Source organism: Stegodyphus dumicola, chromosome 8 (genome assembly GCF_044657685.1).
Source record: "Stegodyphus dumicola isolate Sdum_Otavi_A_Nest chromosome 8, ASM4465768v1".
NCBI classification, from domain to species: Eukaryota; Metazoa; Arthropoda; class Arachnida; order Araneae; family Eresidae; genus Stegodyphus; species Stegodyphus dumicola.
The window spans coordinates 4,582,912-4,603,088 of NC_140775.1; the positions used below are offsets into that span (position 1 = coordinate 4,582,912).

General features: G+C 33.0%; 1 protein-coding gene across 4 annotated transcripts in view; it reads left to right on the top strand.

Moving 5' to 3' along the window:
- LOC118194604 (armadillo repeat-containing protein 8-like) overlaps positions 1-20,177 on the top strand; it is a 60,947-nt gene that overhangs the window by 21,454 nt on the left and 19,316 nt on the right. For all 4 annotated transcript variants that reach the window (XM_035365777.2, XM_035365778.2, XM_035365779.2 and 1 more), the window contains exons 7-10: positions 9,459-9,534; positions 9,615-9,705; positions 17,035-17,095; positions 18,155-18,379. In XM_035365777.2, the coding sequence (XP_035221668.1) occupies positions 9,459-9,534; positions 9,615-9,705; positions 17,035-17,095; positions 18,155-18,379 (453 nt within the window). The remainder of the gene's footprint in view (positions 1-9,458; positions 9,535-9,614; positions 9,706-17,034; positions 17,096-18,154; positions 18,380-20,177) is intronic.

A 20,177-nucleotide genomic window follows, 5' to 3' on the forward strand; every position in this document is an offset into this window, starting at 1 on the left:
CAACGTTCCGAGTCTACTCGTTTTTGAGTTATGCGAGATATGTACGTACGTACATACGTTCTTACAGACGCCACGAAAAATTCTCTTCAGAATTCATTTTAAAGCAGTTTTATAGTTTTTTTTTTTTTTTTTTGGAGGAAAAGAGTGTTTTATTCTGTCCTTACGTACAGATATCCTGGAAATACATCTTTAAATTGCATTCGATAGCGGTCAAAATAAATATTTTCGTTGAAATATGCTGCCTGAAACTTTTCGCGATTACAATACTTCCTTTTTACTTTGTACAAGGAAGAAAAAACATGTCTCCAATCATAGTCAGGACATAGCGCATTGATTAGTTTAACTCGGTTGGACACAAAGGGTTTAAGTCTTTCATGAGGAGTTTTTATTCATGCCAACGTTATCATAGAGTCCGACCACAGGTACACATGATGAAACTCAACTTGAATAAGGAGATGACCTTTGAAGTGAGTTGAGCAAGTAGCAACGCCACACATAATTCTAGCCTGGGTATTGTTAAGGTTTTTGTCGCAGATACTCTAGATTTGGAACATAACAATGTTGTTTTCCACTGTCCATGGCCATTTTTTGAGCGTATGTAAATTCCTGCACCATAGGTATGTGCCGATGCATCACTGAATCCATGTAATTCAATCATTATGGGATTTGTAATGATCACATGCCTAGGAACCTTTACTTAATTTAAAGTGGGAAGTTGGGTTAAGAAATTTAACCATTCCTTCATATCATTAGGAGGAATTGGATCAGACCATTCTAATTTTTGTCTCCACAGATTCTGTAGAAATATCTTTGCCCTTGTAATCACTGGACCAATTAGTCCGAGAGGATCAAACAGGCTTGCTATGGTAGATAGAATATCTCTTTTTGTGAAACTTGCCTTTGATTCTATATTAACCTTAAAGGTTAAATTATCATAATTACATGCCCAAAGCATGCCGAGAGTTTTCAAAAGACGAAGAAAAGTTATATTCAGTAGCCTTGTTCTCGTTTAACAAGTCTGGATGGTTTGAAACCCATTTATGTAACTGCATGCCACCCTTGTTCAATAGATTTATTAATTCAAATTGTAAAGAAATTTTGTTTTCTAAATTTTCTGAACCTGATAAAATATCATCCACGTAGACATCTGTAAGTAAAACTGCGGTAGCACTTGGAAAACAACCTTGCTCCTCCTCAGCTAAAGCTTTTAAAGTTCTAGTGGCCAAATACAGGGCACATGTTGTACCATATGTAATTGTTCTCAGTCTGTAAGTTTCAACAGGTGAGCACGAACTTGATTTCCACAAAATCCTCTGGAGTTCTCTATCAGTTTCTTTGACAAGAATTTGCCTGTACATTTTAATAATATCTGTGCTGAATACATATGTATGTGTTCGAAAACGAGTTACTATTGAGAATAGATCTTGCTGCACAGTTCCACCATTGAGTAATAAGGAGTTGAGACACTCTATTTGCGCACTTAGCTGATGCATCAAACACGATGCGAAGAGGGGTAGAAATGCTTTCTGGTCGGAATACTGCGTGATGTGGGATGTAATAATTTTCACTAGAGTTCTCGCAGTTTGAAGTAACCTTTTCCATATGATTTAATGCAAGATGTTCATCCATGAATGCCGTATATAAAGCGGACATAGTTTGATTTTTGTCCAGTTTGTTCCAGAGCAAATTTAGACGTCTTTCCGCCATTAATTTAGATTCTTCTAAACTAGAACGTTTGCCTTTCTTAATGGGTAATCTAACAATAAATCTTCCAGTGTCATCGTGCTTGTGAGTGGCCATAAAATGTTGCTCACAATATTCTCTTTCAGCTTTTGAGAATCGTCATTTGTATCATCTCCTGGAAAGGATTCAAGTTCAAAGAATTTTTTGATAGAATGTTCTAAAGAATCCTCTTGAGACATACGAGTAAGACCAGTAAAATTGTAAGAAACTGTATTTTTTACAGTCCCCGTGACCAAATACCCAAAGACACTGTTCTGAAACATTAAATTATTGTTGTGTAATTTGAATTTTTCGGGCTTGAGTAATTCAAAAAATACCTTACAACCTATAAGTAAATTGATTTTACTTGGAATGTAAAATGTAGGGTCAGCTAATTTTAATTCGCGAGGTATACAAATATTAGAAATGTCGATTTTCTTCACAGGTGTTAATTCTGTGATTTTAGGTAGCACAAGAAATGATAATGTTTTTGAAAAGTTACCCTCATCGTTAGAAATTTTTGCTATTACTTTATTTTTAATAAAATATTCTCCTCCATTAATTCCTGAAATAAAGGAATTAAATTTTTCTTTCTTTATTCCCAATCTGAGCCACTTTGTGTGTGCATATAGAATAGAACTTCCGCTATCTAAAATTGCTTTTACTTTTATTTTTTCGCCAAATGAATTCTCAATAAATAACATCCCAGTGCATAGAAGACTGCTTGATGGTAGACAACACTTATCCACATCTGTGATTAACGAGGTGCCTGTAACATTTTTATTTTGATTGATTGGCAACACCATATGTAATGTGTCATCATTATGAGTGGGAACTATCTTCGAGTTATTTATAGGTTTTATAGGTTTATAAAACGGAATGTTTCCACAACCTTGAATTGAATACATCGAGAGGTACTTTTATTAATTGTCCAGGGGAAATATTTATGAAGCAGTGAATGGTGATTAGATTTTTTAAAAACAATACAAACTCTCTTAAACTTACAATCATAAACAGAATGGCGCTTACTTAAGCAATTATTACAGAGTTTATTAGTTTTAACCAAATCTAATCTATCTGTTAATTTCATTTCCTTAAATTTATCACAGTGATATAATGGATGATTAGTTTGGGTTTTACAAGCTAGACATATTTTAAACAAATCATTACATTAGAATTGGCAATAAAGGTTTTCGACTGTTCGCAAACATGCTTAGATGGAGTGTTGGTGTTAACACTACTTAGAACTTGACACCTTCTTTCTAAGAACTGTAAAAAGTTATCAAAATCTGGGACTTCATTGTCCTTTAAAGTGAATTCAAACTGTTTTCTTGTTTCTCTATTTTTTCGAGAACAACATTTAATAACAAGGCATTAGAAAATTTGTCTCTTTCGAAATCTAAAATTTTCAGCGATCTAAGATTTTTATTTATATTATCTAGCAAGTTTCAAAGTTCTTTGGCTGACTCATGCTTGATTGCTTGAAAATTGAGAATGTTTTTAATGTAACAGTCAACAATAATTCTTTTGTTTTCATACCTTTGCTTTAGAGCCTTGAATAAGGAATTGTAACTATCATCGGAAGTTTCTATAATTTTTGCTTCTTCTTTTAGTGACCCACGTAGATAATGAAGCTTTTCGTTTTGAGAAAGCTCTGAATTTTCGTCAATTAGACTAACAAACTGACTTTTAAACAAGTTCCACTCCTCAAATTTACCAGCGAAAATAGGAAGAGGGATAGGAAAATAGGAAGTTTTATTGACATTAGCTTCAACTGATCGTTATTGCTCGAATTCAAATAAGTAGAACTGTCAGTGTTTTGATTTAGATGAGCAGAATTATTTTCACTAACTTTAAGCTTATTAATCAAAGATTTTAGACTTACCTCTGAATTTTGCAAGTCTTCGTCTAACTGCGACAGCGGTTTTTTTTTTTTTTTTTTTTTTTTTTTTTTTTTTTTTTTCAGTTTCTTCAAAATGATTTTCGCTGACGATTTTGTAATATTCTTCCTTTAGAACATCGAATTTTTCTTGAATTTTCGAAATCACATCCAACTGAGCTTGTAGCTCGGAGATATTGTTATTACCCTCACATATATTAATCTTCTTTAACTGTCCTTTTATATTCCCGCGTTTGCGATTCAGCATTGTAATGGCTGATTCAGTCGCCATTGTTCTTAAGATTTAAACTACTTAACTTAATGCACTGGTAAGACCTCCGGGTTGCTAGGATCAAATGTTACAGAGGTTTGATTATGAAATAGTGGACTGTAGTTTAAAATAAGAATTTATTATCAATGCACAGTTTGCATTGGACAAAAGTTTTGCACTCCGCTAGTTGCTGGAGCTCGAGCAAAGATACAGAGATGCTATTGATCCATCCACCCCGCTAGAGGGCGCACCTAGTTATTCGTGGTGGCGCTACGATATACATTACGTAACAATTACATTTTTGTATTATAATGAGTTACTAAGATATATAAAATGACAAATTATTAATGTCTAAATTTGCAGACTTGCAAACAGTTTGATTTGTAGGTACTTTCATGTTGTCTGCTCAACGTTGAAAAGAATCATCAGGCAAAGCGCTGTGTCGCCAAAGTAGGCAACTCAGAGTGCAATTAACATGCATTTTATCTGGCAGCCGACAGTATGGTTGCACATGCATTGTGCCAGCTCGTGATGGGCGCAGTTTTGGCATTCCCATGAAGCAAGCAATCGAATTGAATGGAAGTAGGCTTTAAGATAGGCAACAAAGTGTTTGAATGCGAGTAGAAAATTAGTTCCAGAATAGACCGAATATCATTTATAACAGCTGTTCACTTTATTGCTGGTTTAAAGAATGTACACGTGGTAAGGTTTGTCATTCTTGCAGTTCCTATTCTCTCGTTATGTCTCCGAATACAGCTACTGATTGTGAAAGTTATGTGTGAAGAGTATGTGTGCCTAGTATAGAAAAAGAAGAATGTCAAAAAAATTGGTTTTCTCGAATAAAAAGCAATATTTTTTTTAGCCCAGATAGACAATTTGCCCAGAAGGGCTGTTAATTTCATTTTGGCATCTTGCATTGGTTCACTATAAATGGAATTTCAGTTTTCAAATTGTTGCCACCAAATATTAATGCCCTGCATTATACTTAATTAAATAATGAAGAATCTGCATGAATGTCGATATGTTTCTCGCACTGTGAAAAACAACGGTACCTTAGAGACATCAAATTTTGAATAAAGTAGTCCTTCACTCGAATGTGGGCATCTGGAAGCCCAAATTTGGAATTTGTTTTATTATCGATTTCATATTTTGTAAAACTTAAACGAATTTTTTATTAACAAACTTGGTGATTTCAAAGCGAGCAAAGGAAACACTGTACAGATTTTTTTTTAATCTTCAGCATGCAAGACTGCGTACCGAAAATTCTAAAGATATACTCTTTTAAATTTATTTTGTGATATTGCTGTTGAAATGAATTTTTTGGTTTAAGGGCGAAGAACGTGATATTTAATAAATCAAGGTAACTCGCAAAATGTTAAAAGAAAATGCCCCTTTGAGTGTAATATAAAATCTAAAAGCTTTCAGATTTTTTTTTAAGTTAAAAAGAGGTCAGTGTGTACATGGAAAACAGTGCAGTTTGCTTTGCAATGCCAAGAATTCTGAAATTCTGTGATTTCTTTTTTCTTTTCTTTTTTTTTTTTTTTTTTTTTTAATTTTATTAATATAGGTTGCTGTGCACACAGACCTACAAAATAGAAAACTAAATGTTTTTTTGTCGATGTCTGTGGCACTTTTAATTTAGTTAATTTGTTACTGTTCAATGAAATTTTGGTGTTTGATTGTGGATGGTTTTTAAAATGGCTATCATTTTTTACCTGCTAGGCTGGTGAAAATGTAGTCACCAGCACTGGTGGGTAACACTAAAATGCCAATCTATTATCTTCTAGGTACATATATCGTTTAATTTGTTTAAATATGCAAACATTTTGTGCTTTGTTAAAACTCACACTTAAACATATTTATTGAAGAATTATACATACATTTATGTTATGAAAAGCCACCGAACTGGTATAATGGTTAGCGTTGCTGACTGTGGTACCGAAGAACCGGTTCGAATCTCGAAGAAGGCATGGATGTTTGTTAATATATGGTGTCCGTGCAGCATGGGGGCACTCTAAATATGTGAGGCAAAAGCCCTCTTGAAAGGTTGGTGGTAGGGGAAGATCAGGCGAGAGATGCTCATACCCATCCCCCCAGGATGCTCTCCATAATCACTGAGGGCAAAACTGAGCTAAATCACACTGTCACCTGTAAGGTGCTGAAGGCTGTTGCCAATGACAGGTGTATCTTGCGCTCCTTGCCAAGAGGAATTTTGTGGGCTTGGGCTGATTATAAAAGTCAGACAAGTGAGCATTAGTTTAATAACAACAATATAAAAACATAACACTCCAAGTGAAGCGAAATAATATACTAAATATATTGGATACCAAATATATTGCAAAACACTAGTTATTATCTTGAAATTTTAAAAAAAAAAATTAATTTAGATATCTAATAAGTTTGCATTGAATAAATTGTTGTTCATAGCGTAGTTTATAACAAAGTTCAAACTGTGGTTACAAAAGGGCACGAAAATGCTCTAAGACTATCTAGGGATGTATCCAAAGTTCTTTTTTGCACCCCACTATGTTGTTGACAATGATATAGCTTAGAGTTTTAACTGGCGATGCTACATTTCCTCCAAAAGTTTGCAAAAACTGCAGTTCAACTATAAGACCTATACTATTTTACATCGCCTTGATTTTTATCAGTTAATGCTTTTTGCAGTTTTAAATATACATAAACAAAAATATGCAATGCTGATGCATATGTAAGGGTACAGCTTGGCGCCGTAGAAGCGATTAACAAATTGCTTGATCCTTATTTTGTGTCTACTGTTGCAATGGTAGAAATTTGTGCAACATTTATTTATTTATTTTTATTTTTGGTGACTGCTTATTGTTATTCTACATAAAAAAGATAAAGGCAGTTACCTATTATGTTAAACTTAGGTTACTTTTTAAATCAGTAAAATGACGATTTGAGCATAATTACTCGAAAATTTTTTATTTTATTTTATTTTTACATGAACCATTTGTTTATTAAACTAAAGATTATTATCTTTCGAGAAGAAAGGATTGACATATTTATAGAGTACCACTGAATTTAAAATATACCTATTTGAGATTTGAAGAAGTAAAAATATCCAAGGTATTCTGAAATAAAGAAATTGGCAATTTTCCAATTTTTAGCTTCTATGGAAACCGGAAAACTATTTCAAACTGTGACTTTCCGACTGTTTTACTCAAACTACTATTATTACTATTTTTACTCCGGCTTTTTCTGTTTTCATTTTTTTTCCAGATATCGGGGGAAAAAACATAAAAAACTGTCTGAGTGTCAGAATGCAATGAAGAAAGAGGAACTTTATAAACCAGAACTTTAAAATTACTCAGTTTTTCTAAAAACCCAAGGAATATTTAAGCTGACGCTACTAGCGCTAGTTTTCCATCAGCATAATCAACAATGAAAGAGTTAAAAGGGATTAGTTGCTAAATTCTGCTGAAAAAAATTCTGTTTATTGTTTTTGTTGCAAAATATTTAACAGTTTCAGCAATGTAAAACTGAGTAGTTCTGAATTTAACGACTGGAACCACTTAAAACTTCATGAAAAATATAAAATACATTTCTGTAATCTACATCCTTGGTCCAATTTCTTAGAACGATTATGAAAGAATAAACCTGTGTATTCAGAATTTCAAAATTTATTAAAAGAAGAGACTAAGCATTGGCGCGATGTTATTGAAAGAATTATCTATGCCGTTTAGTTTCTACCCAAACAAAACTTAGCCTTCTGTGGCTCCAGTAACAAGTTATTCGAAAGAAATAATAATTTTTCAAAGTGTATGGAAATGATCACAATATTTGACCCTATCGTATTTGTATGTATTAATAAAATTTAAACTTAAAAAATATGTTTCATTGCCTTGAAGATAAAACTCAAAATGAAACAATTAGCTTATCAGGGGATAATATAAAGCAAATTATTGATAATTAATTGTCAAATTATTGATAATTTTAAGTAAGGTCAAACAGGCAAAGTATTTTTCTATTTTACTTGATTGTAGCCCTGATGCCAGACATCAAGAGCAGATATTAATTTGTATGAGGTATCTTAATTTAGAAAATACGGACAGGAGTATTGAAGAAAGGTTTTTAGTATTTTGTGTTTCAACAGATACGACCGGTGAAGGACGAACAACATTCTTATTAAAGACTTTAAAGAGGAAAATGGTTTAAGTATTAGTAATTTACGTGGCCAAGAATACGACAATGGTTCAAACATAAACAGTTTTTGAGTAATTATGCTCAAATCGTTCCTTTTCCGAATTAAAAAGTTAACATATGTTTAACATAATATGTAACTGCACTTACCTTTTTTACGTAGAAAAACAATAACAACAAACAATCATAAAAAAGATATATGTTGCACAAATTATTACTATTGCAACAATAAACACAAAATAAGGTTTAGGCAATTTGTTGAATGCGTCAGCCCTTACATATGCATCGGCATCACATATTTTCAAGTTCAAGTAAGACAGAAGAGAACACTAGAGACGAGCTCCTGTCCTGATAAATAACCTTCGGTCAAATAAGACAGTGTGCTAGGAGGAAGGGGCACTCAGACCTGGCAAGCTAGAGGCAGCCTTTAATGCAATTGAATGCCCTAACCCCTAAAGGCAATCCAAGAGGCTGCTAACTTATCCAAACCGACGAGCTAAGTTGAGTCGACAGGAATACTTAGCAACTCGCATTTCATAGCTCCGTTCTGGAGGGAGTGTAAAAACATCTGCCATCAACAGAGGCCCCCAAACCCGGACAGCAGAACAAAGTCACTGAAACACTGTCAGACAGATCTTGCCACCAATCCGGCCTGCTAACACTACGTTATGGTGTACAGATGTTGGCATTAGGCGCCTCCAGATAGAAACCAAGGAAGGATTTGAATGTGCAGTTTTGAGGCTCCAGGTGCCCACTGGAAACCTCAAGCAGTTTAAAGGTTTTCTGAATTCCCCAACTCCACTGACTAGGGTGTTTCGCCCTGGACAACCATAAATATCTAACTATGTAGCTCAACCATAACCAATGGAACGGACAAGAACGCCATATAGTCCCTGCCGAACCTGAAACAGATGACTCTAGTACTGTGGAGACTGATTTTAAACATCCGTGACCAAGACTGCATAGGTATGGATCCTAATCAGTAGCTTCCGAGGTTTTATCTGAGTCAACACCCCCTCCCCGGAGGGTTGATCAAATAAGACAAGAATTTTCCTGTGCAGGCAGGCAGCGAGACGAACTACGTTTTTTTTTAATTATCTAGTGCCATTGTGCGCCGCACAACCTTGCACGTATTGTCGGCGCAGGCCTGTGTGTATGGTTAGGGTCAGCAGTGACTCTCTCACAAACAGTATTAAAAGTTATAGATGTTCTTTTAGATTTTTTATATGATTAGTACAAAATCATATATTGATTAAGAGGAAGGTAGTGTTTATTTGAATTTCGCTCCGTAAAATAAGTTACAATATATCAGTATAGTAAAAAGTTTTGAAATATAAATTTTAAATGCATAAAACAAGAAATTAAAACAGCATATCATGCTATGTTAGAGGTTAGTACTTTAAAGTATGTTTGCCCTTTTAGGTTCAGATTCCAAGCTTGCGATGTTTGGCTCAGATGTGCTACCAAAATGAAAAAGTTTCAGAATTAGCTGCTACCTGTAAGTTGTTGAAGCTATGCATAGGAATATGGAATTTCAGTGTAATGCATTTTTTATATTAATTTTCGTTTTGTTTGCAGCTAGCTTTGGTGGTCAATCTGTACCTGATATCCTTATTTCTCTGATGAGTCGTGATAAAACAACAGAAATGCAGTTAGCAGCTGCTAAATGGTAATTTTTTCTGGAATTACATAAAATGTCTTTGCATTGCTAATCTGCATGCTCAGGCTCAATGTCATGCTTTATTTATAATATTTTCTTAACAATAGCCTACTCGTGAATTATTAAAGAATGATTTAAATTAATTTTTAAAAATTGATGTCCTGCTAAATAGTGATTTATTTTCTTAATTTGCATTCTGTATCTCTACATATAATAAAAGAGTCTGTCTTTTGTTCATGCCGCGCGTAAGCTAATAGACCCACGGCTACGAAATTTGGTACATAGGTGCATCTAGACAAGATCCAAGTTAAGCGATTTTTTTCAAAATTCGAATTCGAATTTTTTTTATTTAATGTTTTGTGATGAAATCGCGTCATTTTGAGACATATTGGGCTATAGGAAAACGAGATTTTACTCTACACACTCCATTTTCACATCGTCATGGAACATAGGCACTTAGCTATTTTATGAACTTAAACTTTATGTTTCAATAAATCGATTAAATATGAATTTATTTAACAAAGTGAGCTTAACACCTTTTCAACGGAATTTTTTCTAAAAACATTTATTTTTAAAAATGTACAGTTTATTTTTCTTTGATTTTTGGACGCGTTAAACTTTCATCCTTGCGACTGCTTTTACAAAAAGAATTTTGGAAAAATGATAATATTTTGTATTTTTTTTTTAAATTTTAAATGAAGCTTCCGATGAAATAATAAATAAATTTTAAATTTTAATTTAATTTTAAGTGAAGCTTTCCATCTTTAAAAATGTGATTTTGGCGACAATTTACCTTTCTTATTGTTGTTGATAGATTTAGACGAAATCGCATCATTTTGAATAGTTTCATTCTTTTAGAAATATGGGTTTGGCAACAATTTTTCATCGTATTTCTTATGTCACTGTTTTTAAGAGATTGGCATATTTCATTGTCATTTTTTTATATAATATAATACATTTTTATTGATTTTTTTTTTATGTAGTTGTTCTGCAGAGTAAAATTCTGTGCGGAATATATTGTTTTTTTTTTGAGTTTCTTTCGTGTTATTTTTTGCTTATTTCAGTATTTGTAAGATACTGAAAAGTTTTGCATGAATTTGTTTCTTCAACGGAAAGTTGGTTAATTTTTTTATTAGGATAATTACTATTTGTATTAAGGGATATAGCTTATTTCATTGTAAATTTTTTCTCTTGAAAATATAAGATAAAATATCATTAATTATACTTTGCTCTTCAGAATTTTTTGTTTTTTGTATTCTTTTATGTTATTTAATGCTCATTTCACTGTTTTTAAGATACTGAAATGTTTTGAGTGATTTTTTAAGGAAACAGAGTTCTTAACCTCCTTTATACCATTTGAGTTCTTAAGATTTTGCAAAAGGAAGTGGATTAATTTATTTATTAGAATAATTAATATTTGTATTAAGGGATATTGCTTATTTCATTTTAATTTATGATACATAATAACTTTTTTTATGAAGTTGTTCTGCAGAGTAAAATTCTAAGCAGTTTTTTAATTTAACGTTTGGTGTTCCCTTCAGCCATTTTTCCGGTACATTTAAAAGCCAGACGAAGGCTGGTAGCGAAGCTACTAGTAATATATATACAGGAATACTTCGCTTAATACTATTAATTTTCTCTGACTTATTCTCATATTTTAACCATCCATCCATCATGAAACAACACTACCAGACACCAATTTATACTTAGCCTCTCCATGCGCATGGCTTTCTTGGTTTTCTTTCTTTTTGTGACGCTGTTCACCCCCTTTTTCTCATTTCTGACGCCTGCTCACTCCCCGGTCAGATCGTTCAATGTCTTGTGCCCTACTGGGATACTTAGTCAGAGAGCCGGCAACGTCGCGAGCTCAACAGCGACAGCCCGGCATAAGAGTATCCAAAAAACAAAACAAAAAAAAAAAAAAAAAAAATACTATTAGTTGGTTAGTCTGAAGTACCACATTAAATTAATCTGCATCGAGTAAAACATTATTTTTGTAGGAAAATTAGGAATTCATTCCTCTCCAATTTTATTAAAACAAAAATATTTACATATTTATCTAAAATTAACAGAAAATACTAAAATGGTAAAAAGTACAATATGTAATAGAAGACTTTTATTGTTTGTTTACAAAATCTAAAAGAAAAATTATTTTTTTAACCAGAGAATTGGTGTTTTTGCATAATTTCTCCCGTTGCGTTCATCATGTGATAACAAAGAATTACATTTTTAAAAATTTTGCCTTGTTTCAAGGCTCCTTTTTTCATTTGTATCATTTCTTCAATTAACTCACATGCTCTTATGTCATCCCCAGTGATTCTTCGAGATTATTCAGAGTGAAGTTTTTCCCGTTTGCGCACATTTTCTTTTCATAAGCCCGTTCAAGAGAATCATCAGCATCATTCTTCTCAGTTGAGAGATTCCGTTTGAATACAGTCCATGACAATGGCAACATCAAATGAATCAAGTCTGAGTTTCACGACTTTCAATAACATTTCAATTAATGTAGTTTTTCCAAAATATGTTCAGAGATGGAGCATTTTCACCGAAAGTTGCTGTGATTGCCTGTGAATGTGTCCTTCTAAAATAAAAAGCCTTAAATGTTGAAATAACCCCTTGATCCAAGGGTTGTAATGCAGATGTAGTATTGAGGAGGAAAATGAATTCTGACGTTATTACAAAGGTCAGAAAATTCAGTAGGATGAATTGGCATGTTATCTAATAACAATAATGCTTTAAAGGCTAAATCAAGTCCGGTTTTGTTTTCACAGTAACTTTTAATGAAAGGACAAAAATAATATTTAAACCAACTTTCAGGCACTGCTTTAGTAACCCAGCCTTTCTATTAGAACAGCAAAACACAGGTAATTAGTTTCTAGCACATCCCTTTAAATGGTGAGGGTTTTCACTGTGATACACAAGCATAGGCTTCAATTTGACATCACCAAATGAATTTCATCCTGACAGTCAGCTAATTCGATCCTTTGATGCCTTATAGCTATTATTTCTGATGAATAAGTTCTGGAAGACAATTTTTCTAGTATAATTCAAGTTTGTCCGTGTTAAAATTTCTCCATTGAGCTAGCCTTTCTTATTTCTTTTGGGAATTTTGATGCTGCTTCTTTATCTCGCTTGTGCTTTAATGAACGACAATGCAAACATTATGAATCTCCAAGTGTTTTTTAAACTTGCCACTGCATGTGTTGGGTCTGTGAGACCGAGGCAAATGCGTTTTTTATTATTTCAGACAGATGGCATCATCTGTACTGCTGATGTTCCATCTTTCCTCCTATCTTTAGTACATCATTTAACACATGCATTGCCAACAAAGTAGGTTCTTCCAGGCAGGAGTTAGTTCATCGTTCTGTGAGACCCAACCCGTCCAAATATGTAATTTTTTTCAAAGTTTTATTTTTGTGTAGACAAGAGAGTGATACAGGGGTTGGACAAAAATATGGAAACACCTTTAAAAAAAACATGTTTCTTTGCTTAATATGGTGTAAGAAACCCGTTGGCATCCAAAACAGCTTGCAGTCTTCTCGGAATGGATAAATACAGTTCCTGTATGTTTGCAAGGGAATATTATACCATTCTTCCTGCAAAACGGTGGCAAGTTCAGATAACGATGTTGGCAGTGGATAACGAGAATGCACTTTCCGTTCCAATGTAGACCACAAAGGTTCGATAATATTCAGGTCTGATGACTGTGGTGGCCAGGGGAGATGGGACAATTCATCCTCGTGCTCAGAAAACCAGTCCTGGACAATGTGAGCTGTGTGAACAGGGGCTTTGTCGTCTTGGAAGACACCATCACCATCGGGGAACAAAGTTTGTACCATGGGATGAACTTGATCGGCCAAAATGTCTCATGTCTTGGCAGTCATGTGCCCTGACACAGTTATCATGGGGCTAGCAGAGAACCACGATATAGCTGCCCAAACCATAACAGAACCCCCGCCATGTTTCACTCTTGGCAACAAGCAGTCTATATTATAGGCTTGAGATGGCGTTCTCCAGACGTAAACTCGGCCAGAAGTGGGAAACAATGTGAAAGAATACTCGTCAGACCATATTACTTGCTTCCACTGCTCTATAGTCCAGGCTTTATGACTTAAACACCACCTTTTCCTGTTACGGGCATTAGCATCACTGATGAGTGGCTTCTTAATTGCAGCACGGCCAGCAATTCCCTGTTTATGAAGCTCGCTTCTAATTGTTTTGGTACTCACAGGGTTCTGTAACACAACATTCATTTCAGCAGTAACTTTTGCAGCTGTGGTCTTCTTATTTTTCGTCACAATTGCCCTTAATGATCGTCTGTCGCTATCACTCAGGACACACTTTCGTCCGTGCTGTGATTTAGCAGATGATGTTTTTCCGCTTTTCAAATATGCGGAATAAATCTTCGATACAGTACCTCTTGAAACACTAAACACCCCGGCTACCTTGCTTACAGAAGCACCTACCATATACGTGCTCCAACAATTTGCCCACATTCGAAGTCTGTTAACTCTGACATAATGCAATGACAACCTCACATAACAGTACTCCGACAACAACTGAACTTTACGAAGTTGTATAGGTGGCATCAGTAGTCAAAAACGCCAGTGCCACCTACATATTTCATTAAAATCAATCTTTCTTTTCAAACATGCATTTCACAAGGTGTTTTTATATTTTTGTCCATCCACTGTATTTTATAATGTTGTTCAAATATGAAACAGCGGTCAATGGTCTTTTTTTATACCCTACTATATGTAGCTGCTTTAGAAATCATATTTCATTTTCAAATCAGATGCATCTGATAAGTTTGAAGCCAAAAACAGAAAAACATTTTAAAAAAAAACTCATGTTCGATTTGACAGAAGACTGTATAAAAGAATGAGCAATGTTAGAATATTCATATTGCTGCACAAAACTTGTCAAGAATAGTTATAGAGTAGGAACATCGAAATGAACAGGAAAAAAAGGCTGATGTCCCTATTTGTAAGGACAGAAATACTCAATATAAATGTGAGCAGTGGCAAAAGATATCTTTTAGAGCATGTTGCGTTTTTTTTTGGGGGGGGGCTTATGATTGTGAAAATGAAATATGAATCATCGTTTTGAGTCAGCTATTCATCAGCAAAAGAAAATACCTTAATCAAATGCTTACTGTATTTTAACTATTTTGTTTTATGTTTATAGTTAGCTCACTATAATGTCTGAAAAGATACCTTTTTGTAAAAAAAGTTCACAAAAATATAAAAATTTATTTTGTTGATCTGTTTTAGGATTTTAGTGTTGTAAATATGTTTAACTAAAAAAGGGTGAAGTTGTTTTAATTTAAAAATGAAGTAAGTACGATATATCTGATGTAATGGGTCTGATAGACCCAACCCGTGCATTTGCGGCATATTTTTCCATCTGTGCAGTCACAGGTTTTAAAATGAAAGAACCATCCACAGTTTGCTTGAAAATTTTCATCAGTTCTCACAAACTTCTTTTTTAATGAAAGAAGATGGTTTGATGCTTTTGCTTGCCTTTGTAGTTCACTTAAAGAATTCTTTTTTGGTTAGTACTCGATCCAAAGTGAAAGAAGTCTTTTCATATTTATCATCAAAGGACTTTTTTGTCTTACAAAACTTTTGGAAGCTAAACAGTTTGTTGCCATTCCATACTCCTCATATTTCTTTTTATCTTTCACAATCTTTTGAACTGCAAATTCAGTAGTCTTAGCCCCTTGGTCACTGGTAGGGCCATAGCATCATTTTTGGCTTAAAGATTTAAACATAGAAATTTTGAAAGTATAACTTCTGTCTGTAATTGGGGGAATTCTGAAATTGAGATTAGTTTAAAAATCTAAATGAAAAATTTTGTGTATAGTTTTTTTATATTTATTATTTTTTTATGTATTTTAAGTAGTGTGATTGTGAGCTAAGGCAATTCAGTTTTCTGTAGGAATGTGCTTTTCATGTTGAAAGGAAAAATTAAGTTTAACGACTAGCAGTAAATAAAAAACTACAGTGTTTTTGCTAGTTTAGTTAGGGAAAGAGGTGTTAAATGTATTAACATTATTTTAAATAAAATAATTGTCAATTTATTGAAGACATATATAATTGTGTCTGTTAAATAAAACAATAAATGTGCTGTATGCATAAATACATGAATTTTTTTTTAAAATCACAGATATAATAATATATAATTCATTGCTGTGGCCTTTCCAAAATAGTGCAGTTTTTGCTGATTACTTTATATATTTTTTTATAAATTTCATGGAGGTTTACTACATGATATGGTTAAAGAGTATGAATGAAAACTGATTTTGTTGCTCCGAAAAGTGCTAAAAGTTATTTTTAGTTTATGTATACAGTTCAAAGTCTGTAATCCGAACGTCCATTATCCGGATTGATCTATAATCCGGACCTCAAAGCCACAAACTTTTTTTTGTATGCTTTACGCATGCGCGTTTAATGTTTACGCTTGTGCGTTTAGCACAAAAAAACGAAGCAACTTAAACAACTTACATTGAAAGAAGTGTTTTTAATTAAAGTAAACAAATAAATATTAAGCTTTTTTTTTTTTTTTTTTTTTTTTTAAATTTTGATACCCTTTAGATCATAACTGCTCTTTATTTCATAAATTACGGTTTCATATTTTTAATTGTATAATTTCTGCATGCCATTTTACCAGATTTAAATTGATGATCTATAATCCGGAAAAACCCTTAATCCGGAATCGCCGAAGTCCTGACGAGTCCAGATTATGGACTTTGTACTGTGTAACTTTGTTGAAATGCAAAGTTTAGCATAGCTACTTTCTGCAGTATAAAAAAATTTCCCGCCATTATGCCTTAAGTCAATTCATTATTAAGTTAAAAAGGTTGTTTGTTTTAAAGCAAGAATATGTAATTTGGGTTTTCCATGGCTGTTAAAAAATATGAAATGGAATTTGCCTTTATCTATAAATTTCAAAGAACATTGAGTTTAATATTGCCAGAAAAATTTAAATTGAATTTGGATTGCTTGAAAACAAAAATATACTGTACTTCAGTAAGTAAAGTGTTTTATGAGTATTTGATTGTGAAATGAAAAGTAAAAAGTTATTTACTAAAAGGAAAGAAATATTTTTTTTTAATTCATTGTTCTGTAATGCTAATTCTAATCTGCATAACATGCATTTTTAAATGATAATGAAGTCTGATTGCAACACCTTATTACATAGAAAGTCATGAATATAATACAGATTTCTGCACACGTAATAATTCATTCTTGGTTGAACAGACTACTGCAGTTATTGTAGTTCATTCTGAACTTTCATAATTTGATGATTAACATTTTTAAATTTTTTGTTATATAGCATGACATATATGTTTCGTGCTGGTGCTCTGACAGCTGATGATCCTAGGATAGTGTACAAAGTAAGTATATCTTTGATAGTATAAATGCATGATATTATTTAACTGTTTAACTGCTACACGGCGCAAAAGCGCTGTGTTCATTTGTCTCAAAACCGCAACGTAGCGCTTTTACGCTGTGAGTTTCAGTGTGTCTTTGTTGTTACGTGGGTGTGAACGTAGTCTGACCTCATAAGTACTTTGTAACATGAGTGCATTCTAAAATAACTAACTGTGTTGCAGTTTTTGAGACAAATGAACACAGCACTTTTGTGCCGCATAGCAGTCAAATGGTTAAGAATACCATATTTATTAATTTCCATTGTAATACTCTCTGAAATGTGTGAGTATTATAAACTCAGTCATTTTTGTACCACAGTTATTGATTATTTTCTATTACATGATGTTTATACAAAATCATAGAAATCAACAAATTAAGATACTCATCTGTACGTCACATTTATAGCATATGTTATGTCTTTACTGAAAAGAGTTAAACTACTAAATATCTTTTTTCTTTATTATCTTAGTGTGTTGCCTGCTATTTGAGATATATATTATGTTGATAGGGCAGGACTTTTTTTCAAAATCATGAAAATTGGTATCTGATACTAGGGCATTTGGGGATATTAAACCACTTTGGTACAATTTTTATAGGGTTACCACATATAGAAAGCTGGTTTTAGCTGTTTATCCAGAAGATAATAATGTTGAAAGTTTTATAATAGTCAATCCATTAAAACATGTAATCTGTATGTAACTTGCATAGAGGCAGGAATAACACATATCTTTCTTTTAATAGTAGAAGTGGTAGAAAAGATATTCTAAACCCTTGGTCTCAAACTGGCATCCTACACGTCTTAAAGCAATTTTATATGGCCTGCAAAAACATTTTAGTTATGGTGTTGCAAAGATTTTGCTCTTTCTTTCTTATGTGATGACATTAAATGTCTTTAAAAGACATTTAAAATTCTTGTCAATTTCATCTTCTTGTCAGTCAATTTCAATCCATGTCAATTAACTGCTTGAACATATTTTTAAGGTTATATTTATTTTAAAATTTTTGTATATGAATTTTTTTAGGCTCTTCCAACGCTAGTTCGTATGATCCAAAAAGATGTTACCCCAGAAGAAAGGGTAGAAGGAGCAGAAACTCTTGCTTATCTTACAGAAGTGGATACTGAGCTTCAGCGGATCGCCAGCATCAGTGATCATTTAATACCAACTCTTTCTGAATTTTTGAAAGTCCGATCTCTATCGGAGAATGGAAATGATGTTGATGAAATGTCTTGTTGTGATGAAGAAAAGGTCAGTTTTGATCTAAAAATGAAAATGAATTGTATAGTACTGTGTTGTTTATAGAAATCCCATTAGTATTTTATTACACAGTATTCTACATTCTTATTTGTATAGTATTGGAATCATGAAAAATTTTGGGTATCATATTTCAACAAAAATATCCACTTTAACTGCTGTCGAATGTAATTTAACGATGTTTTTTACATGACATCTGCATGTGAGGGCAGAGTAAATAGTAAGTCTTTTTCCCAAATTAATTTAAAATGGATTCATAAGTTTTTTCCGTGATGTACATACGTACGTACATATCTTGCATAACTCAAAAAGGAGTAGCCTCAGAACATTGCGATCCGCCGCACCAAAAGTATATATATTTACATACCCACTCTCTTACTTGGCTCGGTGAACTCACCTTTTTTAAAAATTCTCATAGGCTGGTAAATTGTGCATTCTTTCTTTTAAAAGTGATTGAATTATGTTTTCTTATGTTCCAGTTAACGTTTTTATGTGTTTAATTAATCTGCATAAAATAGTTACAGAATTATCAATAAAAGTTTTTTTAAATGCGACTAAGCCTAACAGAGCAGCCATATTTGTTTACATTTGAAACTTGGCAAAATAGTGAACTAAGTCAGTTTCAACACCATCAGTGTCTTTTTGCCGAGGGGCACCAAAAATCTGCCTTCTTGTATGGTGGCTGAATTGCTTGTTTTTGCGTAGAAACTTTTAATTGTAAAAATGGTTTTCATTTTTTTAACTGTATTTGGTGTTTTATTTTTTCAATATTCTTCAATTATTAATTAAGATATTTTGAGTTTTTATGTATTTTTGCTTTGCCACGAAGTGAGAATTGAATAAATTGAATGAGAAATCTATCTCTAATGAAATTTGACGAAATAAGTTTAAATGAAATGCAGCAAAAATGTGTATAATTTAATAGGCCGTACAAGGAAATGATACAGTGTCCACATCAGATTTTTTTCTATTCAAGTGTAAGTAGATGATTTCAACATTTTGGTCCTGATCCTCTAGAGACTATTATAAATACTTCTGCATTTTGGCTTCAGGAGGCATACAAAAAATATTTTACCTGTTTGGTGTTACAGTATTTACTTACATATTTCCTCGAGAAAATCAGTTAGTAAGAAGAAAACATTCATGATGTGGGTGAGTCCATTTTAAAAATTAAGATAAACTTTCTTTCTGAATGCCTTTAGGGAGAGAGAAATAACGTAAATGCTTAAAAAATATTTCAGAACATTGTGTTAAAAAGCTAAAGGGGGAGTAAATGTAGTATATAAGTATAATTTCAAAGTAATAAAAATCTTGTTTTTCCATCTAAATATTGCATAAGTGTAGAAACATCAGTTTGAATCATGCATACCTGCTTGAGTTGATGTAATCTTTGTAAGAAAATTATAAAAAGATTTGTTCCGTGTGGTGTAGTGCACGTCCTGCTAACAACTGGTAGATCCACAATTCGGTTTCCAGCAAAGGCACAATTAGTTTTTCATGTTACGCATTCAATAAAAACTGAAAAAATCTGTATGGTGGTATCTCAACTAAAATATAATTGACAATAAGTCACCTCTAAATGGTTCAGCTAATTGGATCATACTTTGTCACTACAAATGAACTGGAAGTAGAAGAGGAGTAAGGAATTACATCAGTCCTCCCATGGAATGCTTCTATGGTATCATAATATGTACACTGCTAAAAAAAAAAAAAAAAAAAAAAATGGGACAGTGCTATATCTCCCGTTCTACTGGGGCGATTCACGAAATTCAAATTGCGTTCTTCATGTCTC